The sequence below is a fragment of the Trachypithecus francoisi genome, unplaced genomic scaffold, assembly GCF_009764315.1.
Source record: "Trachypithecus francoisi isolate TF-2019V2 unplaced genomic scaffold, Tfra_2.0 Lachesis_group8, whole genome shotgun sequence".
Classification (NCBI taxonomy): Eukaryota; Metazoa; Chordata; class Mammalia; order Primates; family Cercopithecidae; genus Trachypithecus; species Trachypithecus francoisi.
Window position 1 is genome coordinate 107,439,375 of NW_022681473.1, and position 20,696 is coordinate 107,460,070.

Sequence of the window (20,696 nt, forward strand, 5' to 3'; positions counted from 1 at the left end):
TCCGCTTCCGTAGGTCAAGTTTAAAGGGCCCGTACCTTGCCCTTAATCTGGGATGCCTCCGGCTTCAGGAAAATGGCTATTGAAAGGCAGGGGGTGGGGAGGAGGGACGATGGTGTAGAGCCGCGCCTGTTCCTTGCAGGAAACCTGTTGCCAACATAGTCAGAAGCCAAGGTAAACACAACTCAGTTCCCGGAAACGCAGCTACGATTTGGAAGGATGGTGTAAATTCTGAAGCGTAGATCCTTGAAAAGCCCCTCCCACTCTGTTTTTCTTGTCCTCGATCCTTGTATTTTTTTCTCAGCATCCCACCCACCTTCTGCACCAGCTGTAGCAGTTAGTTGCCCGGCAACCCAGCGCAGCACTTCACTCAGGGATTGGGAGTACCCTCAGGTCTTGGATTTAACTCGGGACTTAAGCTTGGCCCAGGATCCATTGTACTTAGCGCCCACAAGGAGGAGACGGAGATTTCCAGGCTGAGGCTCTGAAAAGAGCTAAGAAGGCAGAGGAATCAGACCCACAACTGACTTCCTGTGAGTCTGAGGAACTCCCAGTCAGGTTTCTTCCTGTAGGTCACTGTGCATTTTGCTTGGCCTCTGCAGGTCGCTGTGCATTTTGCTTGGCCTGTTCCCCTGCAAACAACAATTAGCCAGCTGTTTTTTTTTTTTTTTTTTTTGAGATGGAGTTTCGCTCTTGTTGGCCAGGCTGGAGTGCAATGACGCGATCTCGGCTCACTGCAACATCCACCTCCCAGGGTCAAGCGATTCTCCTGCCTCAGCTGGGATTACAGGCAGTAGCTGGGATTACAGGCATGCGCCACCACGCCCGGCTAATTTTGTATTTTTAGTAGAGACGGGGGTTTCTCCATTTTGGTCAGGCTGGTCTCGAACTCTTGACCTCAGGCGATCTGCCCGCCTCGGCCTCCCAAAATGCTGGGATTACAGGCCTGAGCCACCACGCCCAGCCAGTTCACCAGCATTTTTTTTTTTTTTTTTTTTGGGACAGAGTCTCGCTCTGTCGCCCAGGCTGGAATGCAGTGGCCGGATCTCAGCTCACTGCAAGCTCCGCCTCCCGGGTTTACGCCATTCTCCTGCCTCAGCCTCCTGAGTAGCTGGGACTACAGGCGCCCGCCACCTCGCCCACCTAGTTTTTTTTTTGTATGTTTTAGTGGAGACTGGGCTTTCACGGTGTTAGCCAGGATGATCTCGATCTGCCGACCTCGTGATCCACCTGTCTCGGCCTCCCAAAGTGCAGGGATTACAGGCTTGAGCCACCGCGCCCGGCCACCAGCATCTTTATTACCTTTCATTCCCCCACAGGCTCTTAGGTGGTAAATGATTTCCATTCGTCAGAGAGGAAGTCACCACCAGTGAGTTAGGGAAAGGACTCCAATAGCCTAGCACTTTGTCCACTCTTCCCTCTATGGCATGTTCCAGGAGTCAGGGTCATATTGACTCTTTTTAAGCTGAAGATAGTTCCTTTTTTCCCTCAAAATCAAATGTGAGGCCGGGCCTGGTGGCTCACATCTGTAATCCCAGCACTTTGGGAGGTGAAGGTGGGTGGCTCACTTGAGGTCAGGAGTTCAAGACCAGCCTGGCCAACACGGTGAAACCCCATCTCTGCTGAAAATACAAAAATTAGCCGGGCGTGGTGGCACATGCCCGTAATCCCAGCTACTCAGGAGGCTGAGGCAGAAGGATCGCTTGAACCCGAGATATGGAGGTTGCAGTGAGCTGAAATCATGCCACTGCACCCCAGCCTGGGCAACAGAGGGAAACTCTGTCTCAAAACAAGCAAACAAACAAACAAACAAACAAACTCAGATGTGAAATGGCTTTTCTACTTGAAAATGGCTCTAATTAACAACAAAAACCCAGATATGTATAAAATACATAAATTCTCATAATGTACTTGCTAGTATTCCACCAGATTTTCAGTACTTATCCCACTGCTATTATTTTTCTGTGTGTGTGTTGTGTGTATGCACGTGTGCCCCTCTTGAACTAGAAACTCCCAGGAGGCAAGTGTTTTCTCTTCCACAGGGTGTCCCCATGGGGCTAGGAACACAGACATCTGTGTACAAGGCAGGCATCATCACACATAATGAGGCTGAGTCTGAAAGAAGCACTGAGGTGCATATGGAGGGAGCAATCAGTTGTGACCACAGTAAGTGGTCTTGAGGAACAGAAGTATCATTTCAGTAGATTATAAGAGTAGAAGGACCTTTCACAGGCGGCGACAGTGAGACGCCAGAAGCAGGTGGAAAGGATGAGCTTGTGGGATCCCAGAGGAGGCAGCATTCAGTTATCCTGTTGATGATGAGGATACTGAGACTCCCTGGAGGTCTGAGAGCCAGTCTGTATCTATTTCCTTTTTTATTAGGAGGCCAATCCTAATAAATCTTCCTTCCCAGCCCGGTATTGGGAAGCTTTGTCTCTTTCTTCTCCCGAGATCATTAGCCCTCCCTACCATCACCCTCCTGGGGAGGGCGGGAGGACATAATCAAAGACAAGAGATACTAAGGATTCATCATCCACATATACAAGTTACCATCAGAAAATGGTTACTAAGATGCTTGTCAGATAATCTGAGTATTTTTGTTCCCATGATGGTAAAGGCCCAGTTGATTATCAGACTAATCAGAAGGAGAAACAAACACATGATTTTTGGCTTCACTTGAAGTTGTGTGCCTTTCCTGGTAAAAGTTCAAAGCATTTTCCTGAATGCTGAAACAGGCCCTAGAATTCAGAGACCAGCTGACTTGTCAGTGGCCCTGGACTGAGCAGACAGTGTTTGAGATGCACATCTCTTCTAAGTAGCCCTGAGTGGCTCCCAATGAGCAAGGTCAATCCACTAAATCTGATTGCTAGACAAAGCCTGTCCCAAAAATGTTTCATAGTGCCACAAAGACAATGAGACCCCTCTGTATAGTCTGGGGCTGTGACACTTGCAAGACTCTATCTGTGGCTCTGTTCAGACAGCTGAATCATCTTTTTCCTTTTCCTCCCACCTCTCCTCTCTTAGTCTAGAAAAAAAGTTGTTAATTAAAAGCAAGCCCCAGGATTTCCCATTCCACTGGTATGGCATGAATGATATTTCAAAAGACAGAAATGGCATAGAAATCCTCTTCTGTTAGACCCCCTTTTTTTTTTGAGATGGAGTAGCCCAAGCTGGAGTGCAGTGGCGCCATCTCAGCTCACTGCAACCTCCGCCTCCCAGGTTCACACCATTCTCGTGCCTCAGCCTCCCTAGTAGCTGGGACTACAGGCACCCGCCAACACGCCTGGCTAATTTTTGTATTTTTAGTAGAGACGGGGTTTCACCATGTTAGCTAGGATGGTCTCGATCTTCTGACCTCGCGATTCGCCCGCCTCAGCCTCCCAAAGTGCTGGGATTACGGGCGTGAGCCACCGTGCCCAGCTAGACTTCTTTTTTTTTTTTTTTTTTTTTTTCTGAGAGGGAGTCTCGCTCTGTCGCCCGGGCTGGAGTGCAGTGGCCGGATCTCAGCTCACTGCAAGCTCCGCCTCCCGGGTTTACCGCCATTCTCCTGCCTCAGCCTCCGAGCAGCTGGGACGACAGGCGCCCGCCACCTCGCCCGGCTAGTTCTTTGCATTTTTTAGTAGAGACGGGGTTTCACAGTGTCAGCCAGGATGGTCTCGATCTCCTGACCTCGCGATCCGCCCGCCTCGGCCTCCCAAAGTGCTGGGACCACAGGCTTGAGCCACCACGCCCGGCCTAGACTTCTTAAAATTACAAAGTTTGTTAATCCCTACTATGTGCATAGGAAGCTCTTCAGTACGGTGGAGGATACAAACTGATATAATTGTAGTTGCTTGTCCCCAAGGAGTCTACCTCAGCATATTTAGAGCATCTTGGTTGAATTTGAGGGAAGAGAGATGACTAAGACATGGTTCCCAGCCCTAGGCAGCTTCCTGATGAATGGAAAAAGCAGACATATAAACAATCAGCTAGACTCTGAAGCAGAATGAAGGAAGTGCTAGATGTCCAAGTAATGGATGGAAGAGGGAGGGCTAGGCTGGGTGCAGTGGCGGGAGGATCACCTGAGGTCAGGAGTTCGAGATCAGCCTGGCCAACATGGTGAAACCCTGTCTCTACCAAAAATAACAAAAATTAGCCAGGCATGATGGCGCATGCCTATAGTCCCAACTACTTGGGAGGCTGAGGCAGGAGAATCACTCGAACCTAGGAGGTGGAGGTTGCAGTGAGCTGAGATCTCGCCACTGCACACCAGTCTGGGCAACAGTGACTCTGTCTCAAAAAAAGAAAAAAAAAAAGAGGGAGGACTAACTAGGGAGACTCATGTAAGACTGAATTGTGAAGCAGCATCTGGCAGCATAGGACCAAGCACTCAGTGGAAAAGTTAAGGGAATAAATCAAAGAAGTCGGAGAATGGAGATCACTGGGGTTCTGAGGGTTCCTGAAGGATTCTTGGGGGAAGAGGGTCTTCATAGGGAAACCTTCTACCTGGACAACTTCCTGCATAACCTGCTCCCCTAAACCCTAACTGCTCTCCCCACTGACAGCTTCCTCCTGCATCCCTGGGTTCTGGCCCTGAGTTCTCTCCTCCCTTGATTTCATGCCTTCTCCTCCCTTTGAGATTAGAAACCCAGACTCTAGGAATCTCCACTGATTTGGCAGCCCAGTGACAGTACATGGGCAGGCCACAGGAGGTTACTTCATTCATCCCCACCTCTCCCCATCATTCCTTACAGGGAAATCCAGGGACCCCCAGCCTACCCCACCACCTCCTCTGGCTCAGACAAACCTGTTGCTGACCTGTCAGGTTCTACCTAGCCCTGCAACCTCACACTTTATTTATTTATTTATTTATTTATTTATTTATTTATTTATTTATTTTTTGAGGCAGAGTCTCGCTCTGTCGCCCGGACTGGAGTGCAGTGGCCAGATCTCAGCTCACTGCAAGCTCCGCCTCCCGCCTCCTGAGTAGCTGGGACTACAGGCGCCCGCCACCTCGCCCGGCTCGTTTTTGTATTTTTAGTAGAGATGGGGTTTCACCGTGTTAGCCAGGATGGTCTCGATCTCCTGACCTCGTGATCCGCCCATCTCGGCCTCCCAAAGTGCTGGGATTACAGGCTTGAGCCACCGCGCCCGGCCAAACCTCACACTTTAGAAGGCATTGTTTATTCTCTTATTTTCCTGTGCTCATTCCTCAGACAACTATTTGGGTTTGCGAGAAAGATACTTAACACCTTTCCATCCTACCTCTTTAAGAAAGGGACTGTGTGCCAAAGACCTTCCCACATGTATGAAGAAGGGGCTCTTGGGAGAACGTGAATTCCCACAGGATTCCTTTGAATCCTTTTGCAGGTATTTCCTTCCCCTGTCCTCAGCAAGCATTGATGAGCCCCAGTCCTGCAGAGGTTGAATCAACTCCTTGAGTCTAGGAAAAGATGGCTCCTGAGGCCCGAGGTTGGGCAGTATACCTACAGCACCATTTCTTGGGATCTTGTTGGGATATCACATACTTGGAGTGGCAAGGTCTTGTGGCTGAATCTATTCAGTCCAGTGCTACATTGCCAGCTCCCCTGTCATTACCACCCCCTCTGCACGTGCTCCATAGGCAGGAGCTGTTACTATGGAAATATATTATTTTTAAAAACAGACACACAGCCTGGGCTTGGGAATCTCCAGAACAAACCTACACGGGCAAGTAGGTTAATGGGGCTATTTCTGGGTCCAAGCTCCAAGAGGAAGGAGGGTGATGATGGTGGGGGGAATTCAAAATTCGGCGTTCTACTCGCAACCTCTCCCAGCTTAAGGTTCTGCTTTCTCTCTGTTGACATCAGCTGAACCTCTGCCAGACACTTCTATCTGGGAGTGATGTTCTGCACCTTCTTAGCCTGGGCCTCGCTTCCCCCAGGAAATGGGAAGCTAGAAGTCGCTGAGTCTGAGGGTGTTGGGAGAAAGGGGCGGTGATTTCCACAGGGGTCACCTCCTTCTTAACCTCACAGGCGTCCGACCTGTGGAAATCTAACAAGCACAGAGGAAAGCAAAGGCAGGATCTTAGGTAAGTGAAGTTACTCTTGCCTTGAGCTGAGTGTGGGAGCACCGCGATTGCAAGATGGGGCGAGGTGATCAAAGATCCCGCCTATTTTCAACCCCGGAACCTCCTCCGCTGGCTGCTCGCCCTCCCGCCCTCCTCCAGCGAGGTAGCGCCAGGCTATCGTGGCCCCGCCCGGCGCGGGTGCGGCTCCTTTAAGGGCGGGTGGGGGCGGGGTGCCGGCGGTGTTGTCAGTGTCAGCTCTGCGCACGCAGCCCTCCCGGAGCCGGTGCCGGCCCGCGAGCCCCAGGGTCTTTGCAGACCAGTCCTCTACCGGGTCCGGCGGGGCCCGAGCGGTGGGAGGAGTCGGGCACTGACCGGCGACTAACTGGGGTCCGACTGCTGACCAAGGTAGAAGGGACCCGGACCACGGAGACAGAGACCCCGGCGTCGCGACCCCCGAGGACCTCCTCTCCTCGCTCTGTGGCACACACTAGTCCTGGGCACTTAACCGCGGAGAGCCCCCGACCCTGCGCGCCCAGCCCCGGGGGAGCCCGCCCCCGCCCCGCGGCGAGCCCGGGCCATGCTTCCCCGGGGTAGCGGCTGAGCCTCAGCCGGGACCGGGACCGGAGCCCGCGCAGAGCATGGATCTGGGCTGGGGGCAGCGGGACGTGGGCTGGGTGGCCCTGCTGATCCTCTTCGCAGCCTCGCTGCTCACGGTGTTCGCCTGGCTGCTGCAATATGCCCGGGGCTTGTGGCTGGCGCGGGCCCGCGGGGACCGGGGCCCGGGACCCGCCTTAGCCGGGGAACCCGCGGGTTCCCTGCGGGAGCTGGGCGTGTGGCGCTCGCTGCTGCGGCTGCGGGCGACTCGGGCTGGCGCCGCCGAGGAACCAGGAGTCCGGGGCCTCCTGGCGTCACTCTTCGCCTTCAAGTCTTTCCGGGAGAACTGGCAACGGGCTTGGGTGCGAGCGCTGAACGAGCAGGCCTGCAGGAACGGGGTGAGTTGCACCAAGCGCTTGGGTGGTCCCTTCAGCCTTTCCTTCCAGGGGAGGGACTGACTGCTCATGCTAGGAGGCCAGTTGGGAGTGGGCATTAACGGGGGAACCCTATGGCTTCTCTTCCCCTCCCGGATCAGAGAAAAGCACCGTACCGCTAAGGCTGGGGGTTGTAGAAATCCAACTGGGTTCCCAGACCTCCATTTCTGTGGGCAAGGTACTCTGGCTCCAAACCCATGCACAAGTTGCTGTTCTCATAGCAACGCTAATCCCTGTGCTTGAGGGCACTTCCGCCTTGTCTGGGTGCTGGTTGTGTTGGGGCGTGGGAGACAGGTGCACCTGTAGAAGGAATTTGCCTGCTTCTCATGCCACCACACCCATTTAACATTTCATGCCCCAAATCCCTGGTGTGGTCAGGCAAATCCCCAAGGAACCTGAATCACTCCCCTACCCCACAGTAATTTCACTGCTACAGTCAAACACATCTTCCATGCTGGCCTGTGGTTCGTTGGGGGGTGGGGGAGTGTTCAGGTGGAGAGCAGATTGACAGTGCCCTTACCAGTAGATGAGCTTGCAGCTGCCCCTTGAGGGTCAGTGACAAACCAGTCCAGCCTACTTCCTCCCATTGCACCATGGGCATCTGGCCTCCCAGGAAGTGGGGCAGGAAGCGTGGTCATGAGACGGAGATAAGGTGGGAGGTAGAAGTCTCTCTTTTCTGGAGCTCCCTCCCATCCTGGCCCAGCAGTCTCTCCTTGCTCTCACAGTCCATCAGCTCCTTGCTCAGAGGGTTCTCTTTTTCCAGTCACTGTGAATTTGGAGGCTTTACCTTACTAGTTCCCCAGATGCCTGGAAACAGAAATGGCCACAAGAAATTGCTCTGTTTCCTCTGTCCAGCTGGCGGGCTGAAAGCCAGATGGCATCTGTCAGTTAATACCTTGCACCCACCTCTTCATCCAACTCTCCCTGTACCTTGTCCTTTGGTCAGAAGCAACTCCCTAGGATAGCTGACTCAGCTGGACATTGGCCTCCCTTGCAGAGGGTGGGGAGATTGAGGTTTCAAGCATCTATCTCCTCATCTTCCTTGGCCTAGCCTTTGAATGAGACAGCTACCAGAGCAAAGGAGTTGGCTTCCCCTGGTTTGCCAGGCAAATGAACCCTGTGGATTTGTTTCTTCCATCTCAAGACCCAAGGAAGAGTTGCCAGCCAATTCTGTGCTCCTTCCTCAATTCTGTGTCCGCACTGCTCTCCATCCAGGTGGGGCTGTGGTAGGTTGCTTCCATTACTGTGGAAGAATTAGGGAGCAGCTCTTTTGAGATCTAAGCAGCTTTCTGCTCTCTAATACCTTCCTGCTATCTGCCTTGAGGAATTAGCCAGGCCCCTGGACTCTTGAGTCCTCTGAGCTTGTATCTTTTCCCAGTCCCCCGGTACAGATCCCCAAGGCCATGCTAGTCTTCATCTCCAAGAATATGAAGCATCATACTCTTGAGCCTCCACATCCTATTTATTTGGAAGAAGGCTTAGCTTCATTTCTCCAGCTCTTATCTTGGACAAGGTGGCTCTACCACCTTTACCCGTGGCTTAGCCCTTTCCCTCTCTGCCCAGCTATTATATATAGGTGGCGACCAGCACCTTAACTTTTTTCTATGTACACCTTTTTTAGGTGTAGGGTAGGGGATGAAAGGGATGGTGGTGAGAAGAAGGAAGCTCCTGGTATTCCAGGAGGAAACCAGGGTCTTCAGCTCAAGGTGATCTAGCCTCTGAGGTGGACTAACGCCCCATTGCTCAGTGACTCCTAGCAGCTACAGGTCCCTGGAGAGGCAGGCTTTGAGGGGACTACCTCCTGTCCTAAAGCCCTGAGCCAGGGAGGGGCCAGAAGCCAGCCTGCAGCTGAGGCCTCCGCAATGGCAGAGTCTAGCCAGCAACTGAGCAGTCCAGCCCTGTGGGGGGCAGCTCCAGAAACCTGATCCTGTGCCCACATTACTCCTTCAGAGCTCCATCCAAATCGCCTTTGAGGAGGTGCCCCAACTCCCACCCAGAGCCAGCATCAGTCATGTGACCTGCGTAGACCAATCTGAGCATACCATGGTAAGGGTCTGATGGACACTGCTGTCTTTGGGGTCCAAAAAGGACTGATCCCAAGGGCTCCCTTTAGTCCAGAGGTTCTTAACCTGGAGTCTGTGAATGCCTTATGGATCTAAGGATTGACTTCAGGAAGTCTGAGAATCCCATTGAAGTTATGCGCAAAATGTTGGATGTGTGTTTATCTGCATTTTTCTGGGGAGAGGAGTTTTTGGCGTTTATCTGATTCTTTTAGGGAGTTATGATCCTGAAAACATGAAGTCTCTAGGAAAATGGAAGTGGGGAGGGGTCTGCTGAACTATTATAGGGCAGGACAAAGTAGGGCAAGCACCTGACCCACATCTGACCCACCTCGCGGGTCTCAGGTGCTGCGTTGCCAGCTCTCTGCTGAGGAGGTGCGGTTCCCAGTCTCTGTGACCCAGCAGTCCCCCGCTGCCGTCTCCATGGAGACCTACCACGTCACTCTGACACTGCCACCAACACAGGTAGAAGGGGATGTGGGAAACTGAGTTGGGCAGGGGGCGGTTCCATTGGCTCGGCTTCTTCCATTTGTTTCCTCTCTGGGATGGAATTCAGGAAGGGAGGGTCCTCAGGAATTAGGAGTCCTTGGGGGAAATGGGGCAAGTCAGTCCAGTCACTTTGTTCCTGTCCGTAGTTGGAAGTCAACCTGGAGGAAATCCCTGGTGAGGGGCTGCTCATATCATGGGCCTTCACTGATCGCCCAGATCTCAGCCTAACGGTGCTTCCCAAGCTGCAGGCCAGGGAGGTAAGGAGGCAGGGGTGGCAGAGAAGAGGCAGAACAGGGAGGGAGGCAGAGGTGGGGGATCCACCTCCTTGTTGTTCCCTTCTCCTCTCTGCAGAGAGGTGAGGAACAAGTAGAGCTCTCCACAATTGAGGAACTGATCAAGGATGCCATAGTCAGCACCCAGCCAGCCATGATGGTCAACCTCAGGGCGTGCTCTGCCCCAGGAGGCCTGGTGAGTTGGTACCCAAAGTAAAAGATTTGCATGCACCTTGTTCCCAGCGTGCTATGTCAGGATTCTTGCTCTTTGGACCTTCTTCTGTTCTTAGGTACCCAGTGAGAAGCCACCCATGTTGCCCCAGGCTCAGCCAGCCATTCCCAGACCTACCCGGTTATTCCTACGGCAGCTTCGGGCATCTCACTTGGGAAATGAGCTGGAAGGTGAGAGCTAGAAGTGGCTGCGGGACTGCCAAGGCTATGGCTGGTTGCAGGTGCTCTCTGCCTCTCTGCAAAGGGTACAGCCTCGTTATTCTGCAGTGACTTCCCATCTTTGATCTGAGCATCTTCTTCTTTTTTTTTTTTTTTTTTTGAGACGGAGTCTTGCTCTGTTGCCCGGGCTGGAGTGCAGTGGCCGGATCTCAGCTCACTGCAAGCTCCGCCTCCCGGGTTTACGCCATTCTCCCGCCTCAGCCTCCCGAGTAGCTGGGACTACAGGCGCCGCCACCTCGCCCGGCTAGTTTTTTTGTATTTTTAGTAGAGACGGGGTTTCACCGTGTTAGCCAGGATGGTCTCGATCTCCTGACCTCGTGATCCGCCCGTCTCGGCCTCCCAAAGTGCTGGGATTACAGGCTTGAGCCACCGCGCCCGGCCTGATCTGAGCATCTTCTAACTTCTGGTTCCTCCCAGGCACCGAGGAACTGTGCTGTGTAGCTGAACTTGACAACCCCATGCAGCAGAAGTGGACTAAGCCCGCGAGGGCTGGACCCGAGGTGGAGTGGACAGAAGACCTGGCACTGTAAGGAGTAACTCTGCCCTGACCCCATGCTCCAGAGCATAAAGGATCAAACCTTTCCAGCACAGCCCTTGCAGGAATCAGCTCTTGTTTTCAGTAGCCTTTGGTGTGAGCCCCTATTGTATGCCAGGTCCTGGTGTGGGTCTTAGGGATACAGACTTGACCCCCACCCCTGGGTCAATGACACGCTTGAGGCAGAGACGGGTGTAAACAAAGAAGATGGTATAACCGCTCCAGTTGAGGTTTATATAATGTGCCATTGCAGTGCCTAGGTCGGGGGTAGATTAATTCCCATGAGGGAATAAAGATCAGAGTAGGCTTCATGGAGGAGATGGCATTTAAACCACACTTTAGAGCAAGAGTAGGATTTCATCAGAGTGTGAAAGTATTCTCAGCAGAGGGAAGAGCTGGAGCAATGAAAGAGGGTGGCTTGCAACTGAGAGACTGGCAAGACAGGAGGAGCAGGGCCAGGGAGGATGTGAATGCACAGCTGAGGAGCATGGTTCCCACTCAGGCCCTGTCCCTTTCTCTTGGGATGAGAGAGAATTTGGGATTGGAGCATTTGTGCCGTTTTATTTATGTACACAGCGCTCTGCCTCTGGCCTGTGATCCACTCAAGTGTGGGTTCAGCTTGCTAATCTTCCCCTTCCTGCCCCATCTCCTCTTGTCCCACAGGGATCTGGGCCCCCAGAGCCGGGAGCTGACCCTCAAAGTGCTGAGGAGCAGCAGCTGTGGAGACAGTGAGTGAGGGGCGGGAGGGGCACCCCTGGGTGGGTGCAGAGTGGAGCCTGGCCATGGGCCCAGCTCACAGTGCCATCCCTTTTCCCAGCCGAACTCCTAGGCCAGGCCACACTGCCTGTGGGCTCCCCCTCCAGACCACTTTCTCGAAGACAGGTGTGCCCACTCACCCCAGGGCCAGCGAAAGCCCTGGGACCAGCAGCCACCATGGCAGTGGAGGTAAGAAGCTGACCCCTGGGGGAGTGGGAGGACACAGGGGATGGGCAGTCTCTGAGGCTCTGCCTCTTCTCTCTCCCACCCCTGGGCAGCTTCAGTACGAGGAGGGCTCTCCCCGGAACCTGGGTACTCCCACCTCCTCCACCCCACGCCCCAGCATCACACCTACCAAGAAGATTGAGCTTGACCGGACCATCATGCCCGATGGCACCATTGTCACCACAGTCACCACCGTCCAGTCCCGGCCCCGTATAGATGGCAAATTAGGTAAAGAGAAGGAGCCTGGGAGCCCAGCTCTAACCAGGGGCCTGGGACTGCAGACCCAAGGCGGGACAGTGAAAGAGGAGAGAAAGCCTTAATTCCAACTCCCCCTGTTTTCATTCTATTCCAGTCCTACCACATCTTCCTCCCAATCTTTGTCTCTTTCAAACTTTCTCTTCTGCCATTTCCCCAGGAATTCCTCTCACTCTGCCACCCTTCTGGATCCTCATGCCCCTCCTCACACAGGACTGTTGCACTCCCACCTTCCAGCTTCCCCTCTGGCTTTTCACAGGTGTCCTTAGCCCTAGCTGACTATAATTGTCCATCCTGCTACCCTCAGCCCTCCAGTACCCCCTGGGTTCCTCCAGCAAACCCAGAGGCCTCTGGCATTTCTGCCCCACTCATTGGGCCCCCATGGTACTTCGGCCATTATAGGGGCCCCCATGGAATTGCCCCAACCTCAGGGGACCCCAGTACCCCCACTGTCCCCCCTCCATATTTTCATAGCATCTCCCCACACCCTCAGCAGGCCCTGTGGCACTTTCCTACACTCCCATTAGCTCCTGGGGTGTCTTTTAGTCCCCACGGCATCTTCTTAATCACCCTTGTGATTAACCACCCCTCAATCATTCTTGCCCTCTGAGTCACCCAAAGTCTGCATCTCAACAAAGACAGTAGGGGTGGGGGCCACTCTGAAGCACCTCCCAGCTCACTGACCCTCCCCCACCCACCAGACTCCCCCTCCCGCTCCCCGTCCAAGGTGGAGGTGACCGAGAAGACGACGACTGTGCTGAGTGAGAGCAGTGGCCCCAGCAATGCCTCCCATAGCAGCAGCCGTGAGTGGGGAATGGGGTGCATGAGTGTGGGTTGGCCCTGGTACCCCAGCATTAAAAAGTACTCTGAGTTCCAATCCAAGAAAGAGCCAGGGAGAAGTCAGGTTATCCATCCTTTGCACCCCCAGCAGGGGACAGCCACCTTTCCAATGGCTTGGACCCTGTAGCAGAGACAGCGATTCGCCAGCTGACAGAGCCCAGCGGGCGGGCGGCCAAGAAGACACCCACCAAGCGCAGCACTCTCATCATCTCCGGTGTTTCCAAGGTAACAGGGCTCTGGGGAGAGGAGCTGGGATGGGGAGAAAGCCCTAATGAGTCGGTACTCCTGCCCATTTAAACTCGTCCCTCTTGCCAGGTGCCCATTGCTCAGGACGAGTTGGCACTATCCCTGGGCTATGCAGCATCCCTGGAAGCCTCAATGCAGGATGATGCAGGGACCAGCGGAGGTCCCTCTTCACCTCCCTCAGACCCACCAGCCATGTCTCCAGGACCCCTAGATGCCCTCTCTAGTCCCACAAGTGTCCAGGAAGCAGATGAGACAACCCGTTCGGACATTTCTGAGAGGCCATCTGTGGATGACGTTGAGTCGGAAACGGGGTCCACTGGTGCCCTGGAGACCCGCAGCCTCAAGGATCACAAAGGTAGGGGGACGTTGGCAGGTGCCCCTCATCTCTTCTTTTATACAGGGTGCCTTCTCTTCTCCCCTAAGAGACAGCCGGAGTTCCCAGCCTAGTTCAGCCAAGCTAGCCTAGAGGAGGGAACTTGGTGCCTTGGTTCCTGGCCTAGATTTGACATGCTTGTGATAGGAAGGGATGCCAAATTATTTCCCTTTACCTCCATTGTTCTTTCTTCCTGAGTCTAAGTGCCAGTTTTCCTGCCCTTAAAAAAAAAATTATAAAAATTTATTCCCAGGCAGGGCGTAGTGGCTCACGCTGGCACTTTGGGAGGCCGAGGCAGGTGGATTACCTGAGTACAGGAGTTCAAGACTAGCCTAGGCAACATGGCAAGACCCCATCTCTACTAAAAATACAATAAATTGCCCTGGTATAGTGGCATGCACCTGTAATCTCAGCTACTCAGGGGGCTGAGGTGGGAGGATTCCTTGAGCCTGGGAGGTTGAGGTTCAAGGAGGTTGAGGCAGTGAGCCATGATTGTGCCACTGCACTCCAGCCTGGGTGACAGAGTGAGACCCTGTCTCAAAAAAAAAAAAAAAAAGGCCGGGCGCGGTGGCTCAAGCCTGTAATCCCAGCACTTTGGGAGGCCGAGAAGGGCGGATCACAAGGTCAGGAGATAGAGACCATCCTGGCGAACACAGTGAAACCCCGTCTCTACTAAAAATACAAAAAACTAGCCGGGCGAGGTGGCGGGCGCCTGTAGTCCCAGCTACTCGGGAGGCTGAGGCAGGAGAATGGCGGGAACCCGGGAGGCGGAGCTTGCCGTGAGCTGAGATCCGGCCACTGCACTCCAGCCTGGGCGACAGAGCAAGACTCAGCCTCAAAAAAAAAAAAAAAAAAAAAAAATTTTTCCGTGGTCCGGTGTGGTGGCTCATGCCTGTAATCCTAGCACTTTGGGAGGCCAAAGTGGGTGGATCACGAGGTCAAGAGGTCAAGACCAGCCTGGCCAACATGGGGAAACCCCGTCTCTACTAAAAATAGAAAAATTAGCCAGGCTTGGTTGCAGGCGCCTGTATTCCCAGCTACTCGGGAGGCTGAGGCAGGAGAATTGCTTGAAGCGGTGGGGCGGAGGTTGCAGTGAGCCGAGATCATGACACCACACTCCAGCCTGGATGACAAAGTGAGACTCCGTCTCAAAAAAAAAAAAAAAAATTCTTCCCTTTCATTCTGCACCGTCTCCCCCATGAGTATAAGAAATCCTACCCCAGGTCAGCCAGGCGCGGTGGCTTAAGCCTGTAATCCCAGCACTTTGGGAGGCCGAGACGGGCGGATCACGAAGTCAGGAGATCGAGACCATCCTGGCTAACCCGGTGAAACCCCATCTCTACTAAAAAATACAAAAAAACTAGCCGGGCGAGGTGGCGGGCGCCTGTAGTCCCAGCTACTCGGGAGGCTGAGGCAGGAGAATGACGTAAACCCGGGAGGTGGAGCTTGCAGTGAGCCAAGATCCAGTCACTGCACTCCAGCCTGGGCGACAGAGCGAGACTCCGTCTCAAAAAAAAAAAAAAAAAAAAAGAAATCCTACCCCAGGCCAACCCTTGGATTGTCATTCTGGCAGCAAGATAGGCCACAGCCTGTCTTGCTACCAGTGGTGGTAGTTCTACCAGTGGTGGTAGTTCTAACTTTAAAAGTTGAGAGGCTCACCCTAAAACATATTCATTCCTCTACCAGTGAGACTATCAACCATGGATGGATCTATTTTTTAAGCCTGCATCACTTCTTGAGATAATGAGGTTTCTACCTCCAAAGCCTGCTGGGTGGGCACCTTGCTCATTATACTGATTCTGAATTTACCTCTTTGAAGTTTCTAGATGCACCACTTCCTGCTCACAGCCTGGAATTCAGTTAACAAGTCAGTGTCAACCCACCTTTCCCTTCATGATTTATAGGCTTTTGGGAGTACCTTCTGGTAGCTTTTGTCTTCCCGTAGGAAAGAGGCCCAATCCCAGTTTGTCCTCACAAAGCAGCCAGCCCCGTGATAACTCTTTTGCAGGCAGAGTTAGGAGTGTACACAGATCTCCACAAATACCACGATTTTTGCCTCAGGAAGGATAAAGCACATGTTTGTTTATGCTTTCGTTTTCTTTTTTCTTTTTTTCCACGAAGCCTTTTGGAGAAGTATGTTTCTGCTTTTTTTCCTGAGGAAGCCTGGCTTCTGGGCCACGGGACTGATCCTGTCCACATCCTCGATCCCTCCATTCTCGGTCGTGTCTCTGCCCCATCTCACCCCACCCCGTGCCCCTCTGTGCCTTAGTTTCCCCTCTTCCCCTGCAGTGAGTTTCCTGCGCAGCGGCACTAAGCTCATCTTCCGCCGGAGGCCTCGACAGAAGGAAGCTGGCCTGAGCCAATCACACGATGACCTCTCCAACGCAACGGCCACGCCCAGTGTCCGAAAGAAGGCTGGCAGCTTTTCTCGCCGCCTTATCAAGCGCTTTTCTTTCAAATCCAAACCCAAGGCCAATGGTAACCCCAGCCCCCAGCTCTGAGGATCCTCCTCACTTCCTGAGCTAGGAAAGGGCACAAGTTCTCTCAGCCCATTCCCCACCTCCCCTTCCATACCCCTTCCTGGATCTCCAGCGCCTGGGCCAGGAAAGTCCTCTGGGTTCTAGGAAGCCCTGTCCACCCTGGGCCACGGGGCGGTTGGAAGGATATTTGGAACGGGAAGCACATGAGAGATGGGCACCCGTTGCCGAGGACATAGACGAGGGACTGGTGGCTGGGAGGGAGAGAAGGGCCCTGTCTGGCATGTGTGGGCATTCCCCAGAAGCGTTTGCCTCCTGCTGAGCCTGGTCCCTGAGTGGAGTCCCAGGGTGCTCAGCTCTTCAGCTGACCCTTCCTCCCTTATTTATTCTCTTTTCTATTTATATGTGTGGCTTAGGACCCTCCGTGAACAGATGATAGAGGGCATCTCTCCTAGGTGACCCTTCTTTTCTGTCCCAGGAGGGTGGGTAATTCCCTTCAGGATGGGGCTCCCACACCTCCCTCAGGTCCCCACTCAGACCAGCACCAGTGTCTGCCTCTGAGAATGTTGGCAGCTCACAGACAGCAGGGCCGGCCCGGGATGGGGGGCAGGTACTCCCCACCTTTCTGCCTCCCTTCCTGCTCCTCATCCCTCCCTCCCCCTTTATTACCGTTTTTTGTACTTGATGCCTTCTCTGTGAGCAGTGGCTCTGTGGGAAGGAGGGAGCCGGGAGCCTGCTGGGAAGCCTTCCCCAGAGAGATGGCTTTAGGGGCTTTATTTAAAGACTGTGATGATGGAGCCACGCAAGGCTGCACCTCTGTGTGTTGGGAGATGATGATGATGATGTCCATTGCTGTGTGATGGCTTGGAATTTAATTTATTAAAGTCAAATTGGAGTTTATAAACTGGACAACTGGTTATCCTTTGAAAGGCAGTAGGCAGCCAAGCTGTGACATGGATGGTGTGGGAGGATGAGAGACAGGGGCCCGGATAATGAGGTTGGGTAGATGACACACATTGTGGATCTGCGAAGAAGTTCCTGCAGGGAAGAAGGGGCATGCAGAGAAAGGATGGAAGAGACAGGAGGCTCTGGAGTGTGAAATTGTAGCAAAAAAGTCAATCGACTAGTACAGGTTAGTCTTCATTCCCCTTTCTGGAACAGGCTCCTGCTTCTAGGATGTAATGGAGATCAGAGCTTGGACCCTATAACTAGACTGCCTGCCTGGGTTTGAGTCCCAGCTCCTCTAATTACTTGTGTGACCTTGGGCAAGTTATGTAACCTCTAAGTGCCTCAGTTTTCTCATCTGTAAAATGGGAACTTCAGTTGTCATAGCTATCATTTGGCTGTGGATGAGAAGTAAATGAAGTGCTGAGTGTTAACTGTTGCCTCAGAAGAAACTGGGAGGGGGAAGTCTTAGAAGTGTTTCAACATAGAAAAGCTCTCATTCTGAAATGTGGGCAAATTTCAGGGATTGATAGATCCTAGCAAACTCTTGTGTCCCTGGTTCCTGTGCTTGGGATCTTATACAGGACTTGAACCAGGTAAGCTGCTACAGGATATTGGGCAGAATGCAGGACCAGGAAGCAAGAAAACTGAGTCTGCCACAAACAAACCAAGTGATCTTGAGCAAGCGACTTCTCCTTTGGGGACCTCAACTTCCTCATCTCTAAAATAAAGGTGACCTGGATAATCATTCAGTTCACTTCCAGCCTTGACATCCTATGACTACGTACATCTCAGGGTGTTTAGGGCACATGCCTTTGGGTAGATAGCATGTGGAAATTGTTACTATTCCCCATGTTCCTGTCCACACTGTTAACCAAATATGAGATATCTGGGAAGAAAGGAGAGTATAGATACTTGTTTCTTTTTTCAATTAGATAATTTAGTTTTATATATTTGGGGGCACAAGTGCAGGTTTCTTTGTGTGTGTGTGTGTGTGTGTGTGTGTGGTTTTTTTTTTTTTGAGACAGGGTCTCACTCTGTCTCCCAGGCTGAAGTGCAGTGGTGCGATCTTGGCTCACTGCAACCTCCGCCTCCCCAGTTCAAGCGATTCTCCTGCCTCAGCCTCCCGAGCATCTGGGATTACAGAGACGTGCTACCACACCCGGCTAATTTTTGGATTTTTAGTAGAGCCAGGGTTTCACTATGTTGGCCAGGGTGGTCTCAAACTCCTGACCTCAAGTGATCCACCCGCCTCAGCCTCCCAAAGTGCTGGGATTACAGGCGTGAGCCACCGCGCCCGGCCCAGTGCAGGTTTCTTACATGCACATATTGCATGCATAGGGGCGAAGTCTGGGCTTTTTTTAGTGTACACATCGCCCAAATAGTGAACATCATACCCAATAGGTAGTTTTTCAACCCCCACCCTCCTCCCCTTCTCACTTTTCATAGTCTCCGATGTCTTTTATTCCACTCTGTATGTCCATGTATACCCATTATTTAGCTCCCACTTATAAGTGAGAATATGCCATATTTGACTTTCTGTTTCTGAGTTATTTCACTGAGGATAATGGTCTCTGGTTCCATCCATGTTGCTGGAAAACACATGATTTCATTCTTTTTTATGGCTGAGTAGTATTCCACTGTGTGTGTGTGTGTTAGGAGGTGATCATGATGTTCATTGCTGTGTGAGTGTGATAGCTTGGAATTTAATTTATTAAAGTCAAGTTGGAGTTTATAAACTGCATTTTATCACTCACTACATTTGCTACATTTTCTTTATCCAATCCTCCATTGATGGACACATCGATTTGGTTGATTTTTACATAGTGAAATGTTCAATTCTAGGTCATGAAAATTCAGAGAGATTTCTCAAGCTGTTTCCCCTAATCTAAGAAATGTAACTCTAGTGGTTCACAGAGGAACAGTTTTTCTACCAGTATGACACGACAGCCAAACACAATGAACTTGTGATTGCACAAGAAACTTTTGTTGATAGAAGAACAGGTATTCAGATTTCTACAAGACCTGGGGACTGAGTAGATGGCAACTGGAATCTGTATTGAGCTTCCAGTGCTGAGCTGCCCAGAGTTCCATGGAATGACATACTTTAGTGAAGAAGAGCCTGATCACGTTTCAAAAATAGGGAATTTTTAAATGAATGAAAAAAATACGAAACATATTTTCATCAACTTAATCCATTTCACACTTTCAGAAGAGATCCACAGCTTTTAATGAGTATGAATTATGCTTTCAGTTTTTGTGGCAGCTTTTAAAGAACAAATCTTGGGATATGTCTGAATTACCCAGCCAAAATTGTGGCTTGTTTTCAAGAGAAGCAGATTGAGATAGAAGTAAACTATGCTAGACAGCATGACACTGCTTTAAATTTTGGAAACATATATATGGATCCCAGAGCAATCCTGAAATTTTTGCTCTGTAACCCATGTTTGAGTTTACACAGCTCTGTGAATGAACTTTTTCTTCATAAATTTGCTAAATAAAGCTAAAAGCTATTTTCAGTGGTGTAAATCTGAATTAAAATGAGGTTGGCATTTCGTGAAGTACTACTATATGCATTTTTGAATGAATAAAGTTGGTAAGATATATTCTGTTACTTTTGAATTACATTTTTTAAAACTTTTTTTTTTTTTTTTTTTTTTGAGACAGAGTCTCTCTCTGTTGCCCAGGCTGGAGTGCAGGGGTGTGATTTTGGCTCACTGCAACCTCTGCCTCCCGGGTTCAAATGATTTTCCTGCTTCAGCCTCCTGAGTAGCTAGGACTACAGGCGCCCACCACCACACCTGGCTAATTTTTGTATTTTTAGTAGAGATGGGGTTTTGCCATGTTGGCCAGGCTGGTTTCAAGCTCCTGACCTCATGATCTACCCGCCTCGGCCTCCCAAAGTGCCGGGATTACAGGCATGAGCCACCGCGCCCGGCAAAACCCTATTTTAAAATAGGGACCAAGTTATAACTCACTGTTGTTAAAACCAAAAACCAAAATTTATGCACAAGTATGACTTTACTATCTTAATAGCATTTTAAATTTTATTTTATATATATTGAACATTTAATATGTTTGCTGATTATACAAATTATATAGGTTTATTTTTATATTAGAAGATACAGAAAACTACAATGCAATAAAATATCAATCTTTTTTTTTTTTTTTTTGAGACGGAGTCTTGCTCTGTTGCCCAGGCTGGGGTGCAGTGGCACAATCTCGGCTCACTACAAGCTCCACCTCCTGGGTTCACGCCATTCTCCTGCCTCAGCTTCCCGAGTAGCTGGGACTACAGGCGCCCACCACCACGCCCGGCTAATTTTTTTGTATTTTTAGTAGAGACGGGGTTTCACTGTGTTAGCCAGGATGGTCTTGATCTCCTGACCTCGTGATCCGCCCGCCTCGGCCTCTCAAAGTGCTGGGATTACAGGCGTGAGCCACCGCACCCGGCTTAAAATATCAATCTTAACAAACTTTATTGAGGTATATTATTTAACAAGTATGTCTTGAACCCTTACTGAGTTTCAGCCACTGGGCTGAGTGATGGGTTTTTTGTTTTGTTTTGAGACAGAGTCTTGCTCTGTCGCCTAGGCTGGTGTGCACTGGTGCCATCTCAGCTTTCAGCTCACTGCAACCTCTGCCTCCTGGGTTCAAGCGATTCTCCTGCCTCAGCCTCCTGGGTAGCTGAGATTATAGGCGCCCGCCAGGATGCCCAGC

The 20,696-nt window shown here is 51.6% G+C and overlaps 1 protein-coding gene across 4 annotated transcripts; it reads left to right on the top strand.

Moving 5' to 3' along the window:
• Positions 1 to 34: 34 nt before the first annotated feature.
• C2CD2L (C2CD2 like) lies at positions 35 to 16,940 on the top strand. 4 transcript variants are annotated; one of them, XM_033205423.1, is made up of 15 exons: positions 35 to 171; positions 5,991 to 7,017; positions 9,004 to 9,099; positions 9,459 to 9,578; positions 9,749 to 9,859; positions 9,954 to 10,070; positions 10,165 to 10,276; positions 10,742 to 10,850; positions 11,523 to 11,587; positions 11,677 to 11,804; positions 11,894 to 12,068; positions 12,797 to 12,898; positions 13,024 to 13,160; positions 13,251 to 13,536; positions 15,844 to 16,931. In XM_033205423.1, the coding sequence occupies exons 2-15, from the start codon at positions 6,664 to 6,666 to the stop codon at positions 16,053 to 16,055; spliced, it is 2,124 nt and encodes a 707-aa protein (XP_033061314.1). In that variant the 5' UTR covers positions 35 to 171; positions 5,991 to 6,663; the 3' UTR covers positions 16,056 to 16,931. The 4 variants fall into 4 exon arrangements, with proteins under 4 accessions (XP_033061314.1, XP_033061313.1, XP_033061315.1 ...); XM_033205422.1 differs by lacking the exon at positions 35 to 171 and adding an exon at positions 439 to 530; XM_033205426.1 differs by lacking the exon at positions 35 to 171 and adding an exon at positions 8,105 to 8,279 and having other exon boundaries at positions 6,879 to 7,017; positions 15,844 to 16,940.
• The last annotated feature ends 3,756 nt before the right edge of the window (positions 16,941 to 20,696 follow it).

Excerpts from the sequence above, each read along its gene's own strand:
- C2CD2L (XM_033205423.1), top strand. The coding sequence starts at position 6,664 with ATGGATCTGGGCTGGGGGCAGCGGGACGTGGGCTGGGTGGCCCTGCTG. Across the intron at positions 10,851-11,522 it reads TGGACAGAAGACCTGGCACT|GGATCTGGGCCCCCAGAGCC; the intron begins GTAAGGAGTAAC and ends CTTGTCCCACAG. Across the intron at positions 12,069-12,796 it reads CCGTATAGATGGCAAATTAG|ACTCCCCCTCCCGCTCCCCG; the intron begins GTAAAGAGAAGG and ends CCCACCCACCAG.